Genomic DNA, 10,357 nt, shown 5'->3' with positions numbered 1-10,357 from the left:
TTGACTAACATATATCGAAAAAGCTATCCAAGAAAATACATCTACCTACCAAGAAAGTTGTGGGTCACCAAAAGGAGCTCACATCAAGAGACTACCCACCCCTCTACACCCCATAATAGGGGCTATGGTAACTTTGACTGCCCATTACTAAATGGCTTGAGCATGTATATCCCTACCTTCATACAGTATCCCACTTGGGCCCAACCATCCTCCACAAAAGCCATCTCCTAACCATCTAGTTTAATTATTAGAATCCTTTGAATGGTAACTAGAAACCGTATGATGTATTGTGCACAAGCTTCCCATATGGGCCTTACAAAATTGGGCACTCAAAGCATAGTAGAAAACTAAGAGGCATGCAATCAACAAACTCTAGCAAAAAATGTTTCATCCTACAATACCTAGAGTAGACAAAAGAAAGCCCTACAATATACTCTCAAGATTAATTAAAGATGACCACATTAAACACCAACATTCACATAAAAGCCAAATCAACCAAGAATCACTCAAGTGATACACAATTAGAAACATCAACAAGCATGGAAAGCAAGCAAGAACCATATTAGCCCCAAGTCATTACAATGGTGAACTCGGCTACAATTTTTGAGTGAGATGCTTAAGCAAGGTAGTGTTAGATAAGTATTAATTTTTTGAATTGCATCTCACATATTGAAACACCTACAATCTATACATATAACACATGCATAATATAACCCCTAGATTTGGCCAAACCCTTTGAAAGGTGCTAACATTGTTACATGTGGCATACTTGACATGATGCCAAGCAACAATGCATGACTCTCAGGATGGTAAATCCTAGTGCACAACCTTTTGCAAAAGTTTTCAAAACAAAACACAAGATGGATACAAACTTGATGTAATGATCAAATAATAAGAATAATATAAAACGATGAGAGAACATGTGGAAGGAAGAACACATGGCAAGATATCCAAGTCAAACAAAGTAGGAGAATTGATAGAAATTGCCATGCTACCTCAACAATGCATGAAGACATAATATATATTGAATGAGCTAAGTGAGGGATCAATCTAACTCATAATAGGCAAAAGGAAGATGAAGTCAACCGACTAGCTCACTAATGCCACTCATACCAACATTCAACAACAAACACTGACTTTCCAAGTACTCATAAATTCCAAGCAAGAGGAGATAAACAAGGAGTTGGAGCAAAATGTTACACAAAACCATGTTTGCGAGTAGTTACTTGCACTTGGAAGCATATATGGTAGGATAATATGCCCTTTGGTGAACAAATGAGATCACCACCCTCGTCTTTTTAAATTTTGAAGAGAATTGTGCCAACTCTCCACCATACATATTGAATGGTACCTACAAATTCTAGAAAGCTACTCTTCCTTTTTCCCATGATTATGCCAAGTGATTTATGCATTTTAGTTCATTGCAAAACCTTTGGCAACAATGTTAGTAAAAGCATCAACATTTTAAGTACTCGTCGATTCCCACAAGCTCAAGTTCTTCCACACCTTTCTCTACCCTTACAAGATTATCATTCATCGTAATCATTGACTAGGATCCATTTGCAAGACCACTACCAAAGCTGACTGTGCGAGGCTAGTTACAAAGTGCATTGTGCATTGTTGCAAGAGCTACAAACTACAAAGTGTATTGTACATTGTTGCAAGAGCTACTAGTTTTCGAAAATGCACATCCCCCCATCTTTATCACTTATTCCAATACTCATGAATACATTAACAAGAATGTATACTAGTGTTAATTTCTCAATAGAGATTATTCGCAACTATGGATGGTTTGCATCTATAGTCCTTCATCTATGATAAAGTCTTAATTTCCCCAAAGCCCAAACTTTGATCCCAAACCATCTTTTTGCAACTCTTGCAGGAGACAAGCCATATCAAGCCCCTCCTTCAGATGTGCCCGAAATGAGCATGAAAATTGAGCCAAGTTGTTTAAGGATTCTAGAAGCCATGCTAAGGAAGCAGACCAGTGTAATGAAACACAAGTATTAAAAGGTTAGTGATATGATACCATTGCTCTTGTGATCAGCTGAGAGCATTTGCATTATGAACTTGCTCCCAAGGACAAGCTTGGTGGCAATTTTAGCTACACTATCAAGCTCTCTCTCTCTCTCTCTCTCTCTCTCTCTCTCTAGAATATCTGTTCTGATGTGCTCTGAAGGCAATGCCTGTTCTGCTCTAAAGAAAGACTTCGGAAGGTGGTCTGGTTTTCGTTGTGTTGAGAGCTTCGTATGCAGTAACAAAAGGATTGAAACATTTTGGCTTTTATGAAAAGGATCAGGTTTTATAATGCAAGAACAAATGGTGGCATGTCCTTCCTATGTCCAGCAACTGACCGATATACATAAAGGCTTTCTACAAGCCCACTGTTCTCCCTGTCACCCTTCTGAATAATCTCCACATTGAGACGGGGTTTCTGCTTAGCAAGCCAGGCACATCCAGCAACTGTCACACTGCAGTTGGACATCCATAAAGATCGCATCAACTCATACCTGTGAATTCCGGAAAGCAGTCCCATGTCCCCAAATGGACTGTCTCTGATTTCCAGTTTACGAAGGTTTGTGCACCCACGTAGCACATGTTGAAGACCCATGTCACTCTCCCCTGCAAAAGCAACAGAAAGCCGCTCCAAACGCTTGCCATATGCCCCAATATATTCAAATGCTCTGTCTGTTAGTAGACCAGACACTGACAGGCGCCTCAAAGATTTGCAATGCCTGACAATAGCTCCAAAACCTTCATCCATGGGACCGTTTGTGGTATGGTCTGGTCTACGAGGCTCCATTATACAGAGCCGGAAACTTATCAATGAAGGGCAGTTTTTGGCCATAATTTCCACAGCTGCATTTGTCATCTGACCACAGAAGTAGAGAATTGAGCTCAATTTAGCACAGCCTTCCGCAATGTGAACAAGGCCTTCCTCAGAAACACCTTGTCCTGGTTCTCCTCTAGTATTTGGGTATACCCTTAAATCCCTCAGATCCTTGCATGACTGAGAGACAGCACACAAACCACTGTCTTCTACTGTGTCCATAAGCTGCAATTTCACAATTAAAAACTGTTACCTTACGCAGATAAACTACATGTAAGGTGCTTTTTACACTTGACGCCTGTATTGATGGAAACAAAAAATAAGCAGCATAAAAGCAGAACTCTTCAGTAAATACTGCCATTTGAACACATGGAACAAACCTCAAAGAATCAGCTTGTGCATACAATGTCTGTCATCTTACAAGGGTATCCTTCCAAATCTAAGTCCAAACTTGAGTCCCATGGTAGTTTTGCTGAGTGTTGTGTGGCATCTTTCTAACTAAGTAATACCTAAGAGTGCATCTGTACTCATGTCACTGTTGCACATAACCTACATACTGTTTGGGTCCTCAAGCACGAGAGAGAGAGAGAGAGAGAGAGAGAGAGAGAGAGAGAGAGAGAGAGAGAGAGAGATGAACATGTACTTTTTCTTTTGTACTTTGACATGATATAATATAACTCATTATACAAAAAAGAAAAAGATGGATGAACATGTGACAGGAGTGTGAGTCGTGACACAATCGAGAAGAAAAAATGGGAAAAAAACATCAAATTTGGTCAGCAAGCCAATGGCCATTCCAAATAGGGAACAGCAGAGGGAACAGAAGGGAACGAGAAGGAGTGGGCCTGGAAATGGCAAGGAGCATTCCCTAGTTGTTTCACCTTCTTTGAGGGTTTGGAATGCGTTAGGCCATTCTTAAAGGCCAAAACGACCGTTCCCTGTTTCTATGATTTACTCAAAGTGCACACAGGATAGTCAAGCATGAGTTGTAATTCCAATTTTCAACCTGCAATACCAATTTTCAACCTGCATGCAACCATTACTCTAATCCTGATATTCCCCCTTCTCTTTTTAATGGGAGCTCACAACTGCTTGGAATTGTATTGCTTTTGTCATGGATATATTTCCTTCTGATTGATGGGCGACCAGCTAGTTAAGTTTGCTTCATGCATGCAGTTCATCAATATATCCAGGCAAGTCAGCATTTGAACTTGTATTACCCGACGCCTTTAAATCTGAAATCAATCCTTTCAAATCTTCATGTGCACCTACTGTTCCTCCCCTGAAGTTCAGCTCTTGCTAGTTATCCCAAGCTTGCTTATGCTAGACTTTCTTGATCTTTGCCTGAGTTGCTTTGCAATCTGTTCCAAATCAAGGATGATATGGATGCTGATAACTGATCAGCCTCCAATCAATCACCTCAACCAGATTCATTTAGTAGAATCTAACTACAAAAGTCCAGGTTGTCATCCTTGATGACCTACTAAGAGCATTTGTCTTGAAAATCTACCCTTGTTTTAGGAATTCTCTTAGAAATGACCTAAAGCAATAACTAAAAAGACATCATGATGAAGACTTGTGTCTTAATGGAAGTGATCCATGTGTCAAAATGAAGCAAGCTGCAAAGCCCAATATATGTTGGGCTTTAGAGTTATTTTGGGAGATTACTCAAGATAGATGACTCAACTAGAAACATGATAAGAGTTATTTTTGTAAATTGAAAATTGAGAGTTTCATGTCAATATAAATGGTATTTAATCAACAAACTGTAAAAAAGGAAAGTCAAATACTTAAACTACACATCTTTACAAAAGATTCATCACCATTCAAGTATCAATGATTCAACTTTTCAAGACTCCAGAGTCTAGATTAGAAACTATGAGTGATTTTCTAAAATCCGAAATAGGAGAAAGGGAGTGTAGTCTGTAAAAATCCACTACCATAAAGGCTACAAGGTAAATAGTAGATAGTAGTCAAATAGAAAAACACTGAGCAAACCACAAAGTCACAAAAAGAGAAGAGGCTGCCTATACAGATACAACAAAAGCTGCAGCTCAGCTAGTTTCACTCTTTGAGCAGTTTTTTAAAACCCTAGCCTGCCTTTATGTTGATATTTTTCAAAATTCATGTCTCAAAGCATTGGAAAATAGACATCTAAGCCTACACACTATGATGGGCAGCAGTGTACAAAAAATTTTAATGTCTAAAGCCAAGGACTGATATCATTTGACCCAAACCCTTAACCCTAAGATAATGGTATCATGAGATACACCTAGAACAGTAAGCTGCCTCTAAAGCAAACATCGCTCTTTCTTTTATATTCTTGGAGTTTTCCCAGGGGAGTACATTTATAGACATCAAAAAATAGCCTGCTTTCCCTATCCCACATCCAATGTTGACACATGCTGTCTCCTTGTTGGGTAGCCTATTCAAGAGGGAGCAGATTGCCATATTTTGGCTCTTTGGCAGATATCCAGCATGCATAAAGATCATGTCCAATTTGGTTAGAGAATATGCCCAAATTTTGCTTGCTATTTTGGACCATACAAACAGCCCATACCACATGACGTAGTTATGGACGCAAACTTTAAGCCCTTCCTCGTCTTCCAAATGTCCTTACAGCAATCTCTAAAAAGGGAGACAAATCAGTTGGTCTTAGGGTGATTACACACTGCCAATCCCCTGCCTGCCCAACTTGAAAAACCAAAAATCTGGGCACTAATGCTTTTCGCACTGAAATGTCCAACCCAATTCAAAAAGTAGTGTATGGCTCATTGGTCAAACCAATGGCTTTCCAAGCTGCTGGTGGGAGTTCAAACCCCATTGAATGCAAAAAAAATTATTGACTAGAGTATTTGTCTTTATAAGCCTCGGGCATGGAGATTGCATACTGGGTGGGGAGTGTCAGCCCAACTCTGTCCACAGCCCTTAAAATGCGGAACCAATGAGCTTTTGCTGCATTGGCATCACACCCCTTCTTTTCTTGAGGCGGGGAGGGGTTTCCTGGCAGAGTGTGCTCTCTCTGATATGATTTTTCCTAGCTTTTCTAGTATTCTTTGTGATATAGACCTACTGGTTTCACTCGCCTGTAATTAGCATATTGAACATTAGTTTCAATAAAAAGTTGTGGATCTAGCAGTAAAGACCACCAAGAGGGTGCTACATAATCAAAACTTTGGTTCCATCACACCAGCTGGCCCTACCAGGGACAACGCCAAATAAGGCCCAAAGTGTTCAAAGAAAATGTTGGCAAGGTCCAGTTCAACTCGGTGCATCTCCATGTGGATCCAAGCATGCATTCTGAAACTCCCTCTGCATGGCCTGATGTGCTCTATAGAGGTCCACTTTATCAATGCATTCATTAATCTAAAGGGGCAAAAAAAGAGCTACCACCTCAGTCCACTTGGATAAACTACATCTGATTCTCTTTCTTTGAGGACAATCAAAAAGAAACCATATACATATAAAAACTAATGATAACAACCAAAGTAAATTGAAAAAGTTCATGGTACGCACCCACAATCGACGTATCTTGTTGCACTGACTGACCAAGATACTAAGTTCTCCATCGCTGATAGGTGAGTAGCTTAGGTTTAGTGACACTAAATTTGAGCAGACTGGGTAGATCAGTGCAAGATGCCCAGGTGAAACTTCCCAAAACCCTGACAGAGATTGAAGCTGTCTGCACCCAGCAAATGCAGAGCATACATCAACAAGATCCTCTTGTGTCAGTTCTGCAGTGAATGAACCGGTGCCAAGTTCGATAAGCTGAGGGGCCTTGGAGATCAACCGCCGTAACTGCATCAAGGATACTGACCTGTTTACCCTAAGACTTCTGAGAGAGACACATCTGGTTATGATAGCCTCCAGAACTCCAATATCCAAATCATGGTCAAGATCTTCAAAGTTCAGAGACACTAAGGAGGTGCAAGTCTCAGGAAAAGCATCCAACCAGGTCTTGGATATGAAATTCAGAAGATTCTCTGTGAGCTCCAAATGTGTCAAGTGCCTGCGAAGACATAGACGAGGATTAAAAGTGAGTCAATCTGTTGAAAAGGAGTGCATTTAACGGCAGAATTGCAATCAAGCAGAACAAGCACATAAGAAACATACTGTGGAGTGAAAAGCATGCATGTGGAATATCAAAGCACCCAAATAATTCATGCAATGAAACTAACTGCATCGACAGTGTTGATACTCATGATAGAGGCCTATTCTTGAATATATATGCAATTTGTTTGGAGAAAGGATGTCTTTGATAGTCAAGAGGAAAAGCAACATTCATCAAGCAAGTCGCCCACTTAGGCCATGAACAGCCAACAAATATAATGTTTGATCATGCATCACCAGAAATGTACAAAGAGGAGACCATAGTTTCAAAAGGGTGACATGACCAAAATAAAGAGGTCAGACACAAAACCCAGGCAGCTGCTTCAGGCAGTCGGATAAGCTCATACCATTGTTTGTGCATCTCAGGAAATGTCAATCACTCAAAGAATATGGGCTTCAAAAGCAGGGAGAGACCTAAAGAGAGATTCTTAAACACCCAGAACAGTAGTAAACAGACAAGGGCAAGCAAAACAGAACCTCCTACTACATCACATAATCAGGAAATTTGACAAGGGCAAGCGAAGTGGTAACCACCAAAAGTTTGACCTATGTGCTTGCCTAAACAATAAACCTAAGCATTCTGTGGCCTACACGTAATGAACAATAGATGCCCACAATTGAATGTGTACAAAGAGGCTACACATACATGCAAAATTTATTAGAAGAGCAAACATCAGCAAAGAAAACGTGATATTCATAAACATAACGAAAATGATCAAAAAGTCAAGCACAGTATGCTCCTTATGCCTAAGACAGTGGCACTGTCCAGATAAAATTAGCCAATTGGATGCACTGTTCAACAGCTCAATTAGTTTGAAGTATTTTGTTAACTGAATGAAATACTGATCATAGAACAACTCCTTAACCAGCTACAGCTAGGTAAGCCAGGACATGCTTCTGATCGTTCTTCAGGGCCAGCAAAGCAAAAAAGGCCGTTCGACATGCTTCTTCCTAATGATTTAGCAAATAAAGCCATGGTTGATAAGACTACTGAACAAAGCAGCCAAAATTGAGAGCCTCAGTTTGCAGCTACAGCAAAGGAAAGCAATTACTGTCAGGTACGATTGTGCCACCTGTTTATAAGTTGCATAACAAGACAGAAAGACCTACAGGTTGCAAGGAAGCATACTTGCAATTGCTAGTGATGTAGGCAAGGCCGTCAGTACTGAATCCATCACAAGTTGTGAGCACAAGCGCCTTGAAGGAGGGAAAGGAGGTGGCAATGAGGCGCATGCATTCATCTGTAATTGTCATGCGCTTGAGCCTGAGCTCCTCAAGGAACGGATGTGTTTTAGAGAGGGTGAGGATCCATGGCCTCACAAAGGCTCCCCAGTGCGTCGGCACCAGGTCAAAATCTGCAAACCTTGGCTTCCCTTTGAGAGTCAAGGACTTGAGCTTGAAGAACCTCTCTGCTACTCTCTCCGGCGACACTGCATAGCAGTTACCGATGAAAACCGCTTGCCGCCCACTTGCCTCTACCTTGTTCCAGGCCTTGCACACAAGGGAAACAGAATTCCTGTCTCTGTGGGAAGTCACACATCTTAGGACATCCTGTAGTACATCCTCGGTAAAGGGCAATGTCATCGGCTCTACCTCTTTGCCAGCCTCTTTGTGCGATCCTTGCTGGTACTCCTCGCCTTCACCTTGTTCGATTGCAGCTTCCACCTCCTTCCCTGCCTCTTGGTCTCTCCCCAGGTTTTCTTCCTCTTCTGATGTTCCTCCTTTCCTTCCTCCTGGCTTGAAGCGCTTGGCCCTGTTGACTGAGGGCAGCGGACTCAGCTTCCGGTCGGCCTGTGCCTCTTCGGGCTCTGCAGTTGAGTTTCTCATATAAGCTGGACCTTGTTATGGTACTCCTTCAAACTCCTTGCAGACGCACTGAGAAGCGTGGGGCATGACAAACGTGAACAAAGGGTGTAGCTCTCTCTCTCTCTCTCTCTCTCTTTCTCTTTCTCTGCGCAATGAATTGCGGGAATTTCTGAATCTATGGGAATTGCTGCTGCTCTGTTCGAAGCATTTTTGTGAAGCAACTCGGGTAAACCTCGAATTCTTTCACTTCTACCTCCTCAAAAGCCTCCGTTGGCGCTAGTTTCTCTGCAGAAACAGAGCACTCCTCTGTCCTGCTGCTTAGGACATCAAGGAGAGAGGGTAAGGTGGACAGAATTGGACAGACACGCGCTCAGAGGAAGAGGGGAGCAACAAGTCCTAATCTTCTTTTATTTCTTCTGCTTCTGCTTCTGCTACTTCTTCTGCTGCTGCTGTTGCTTCTTCTTCCTCTGCTTCTCGGATGCTGTAACGAACAGCAGGGGCTTCTTCTCAGTTGCTGTAGAGAATGGCAGAAGTTCCCAGTTCCCTCTAGAGCCTCACCTTCACTCCCCTCCTTCGGTTTTCATCCTCCACAGTTGTGAAAAGGGGCAGTTAGGACATTTACCCTGTTCCAGTCATAAGGCCAGCCCTGAGAACTAGACAAAAAGAGAAGAGTTAGAACGGTCAAAGGTAAGAAGGTCCTTCTCCGTGCCCTTTTTATGTTAATTGGATAAGAACTGGGTTTGGAGTACACATGGACTGCTCGAACACAGAGAAAGAAAGAAGAGTAACCAGGGTCCAGGAGTGCACAGACCCCAGAGAACAAGGAGGAAGAAACGGGGGGGGTGTGTGTGGATAGTAATGGAAGGCACTTTCCAGGCCTGCCTACTTACACAAGAGGGCTACTGATGAGAGAAGGTAACAGAAACAGAGAGAAAAGGGAAGAGAAGAGAAGAGAGGTGAGAGAAGGCCATAGTACACAACAGAATCTGCACAATTTTGAAGGCATTCTCTCAGATGATCAGATCCAGAGCAAAGAGACACACACACACACTCTCTCTCTCTCTCTGCTGCTAATGAGACATAGACACACAAGACTGGCCCCTAATCATGTGTGATTAAGGAAAGCTCATAGCAGGGCATACAATTGTCAGTATGCAGCATGTCTAGAGACGCGCTCTCTCTCTCTCTCCCCCTGAGACTCTGTGTCTCTGTAATTATGGGACTAATCAGCAAACTAGTTGGCACAGCAGGCTAATCATTTGACAAAGAGTACCTGGCCTCATGCATCTATGGCAAGGAACGCTAATCATTAACCAGAAAAGGTCTTTGGGAGAGGCCTCATATATGAGCTAAGCCCAATTGGGTGGTGGGTGAAACATATCTGCCGATGGGGGGGCGGCGGGGGGGGGGGGAGGGGTCTAGCCTCTCATCAGCCACGGACACAGAAGGAGAGGATGGTGGTGGCACAGCTCATAACAAGTGCTGTCACAATGTATCTTTCATCTTACCAAAAACAAATAAAATATGTTGTCGATAATTAAAACGTATAAATGGTCAGAATCACACTAAAATATACAAATTGCTGAGGCTAGTGAGAGCTGATAAACAAAT

The 10,357-nt window shown here is 42.0% G+C and overlaps 1 protein-coding gene across 1 annotated transcript; it reads right to left on the bottom strand.

Moving 5' to 3' along the window:
* Positions 1-1,990: 1,990 nt before the first annotated feature.
* LOC148036911 (protein AUXIN SIGNALING F-BOX 2-like) lies at positions 1,991-10,157 on the bottom strand. The gene is made up of 3 exons (XM_087675834.1): positions 8,070-10,157; positions 6,347-6,839; positions 1,991-3,055 (listed from the first exon to the last, which is right to left on the bottom strand). Exons 1-3 carry the CDS (start codon positions 8,765-8,767, stop codon positions 2,303-2,305), a joined length of 1,944 nt encoding a protein of 647 aa, XP_087531960.1. The 5' UTR covers positions 8,768-10,157; the 3' UTR covers positions 1,991-2,302.
* Positions 10,158-10,357: the final 200 nt, after the last annotated feature.

This window comes from Lygodium microphyllum, chromosome 4 (assembly GCF_053477565.2).
Source record: "Lygodium microphyllum isolate KBCC chromosome 4, Lygodium_microphyllum_v1.1.10, whole genome shotgun sequence".
Taxonomy (NCBI): domain Eukaryota; kingdom Viridiplantae; phylum Streptophyta; class Polypodiopsida; order Schizaeales; family Lygodiaceae; genus Lygodium; species Lygodium microphyllum.
This window is presented reverse-complemented; position numbering and strand designations above follow the sequence as displayed.

What these genes read in the sequence shown, in the direction of transcription:
- LOC148036911 (XM_087675834.1), bottom strand. Translation starts at nt 8,767, where the DNA reads ATGAGAAACTCAACTGCAGAGCCCGAAGAGGCACAGGCCGACCGGAAG. An exon ending in TACATCACTAGCAATTGCAA is followed by an intron (nt 6,840 to 8,069) that starts GTATGCTTCCTT and finishes ATGTCTTCGCAG; the next exon opens with GCACTTGACACATTTGGAGC. An exon ending in ACAAGATACGTCGATTGTGG is followed by an intron (nt 3,056 to 6,346) that starts GTGCGTACCATG and finishes GTGAAATTGCAG; the next exon opens with CTTATGGACACAGTAGAAGA.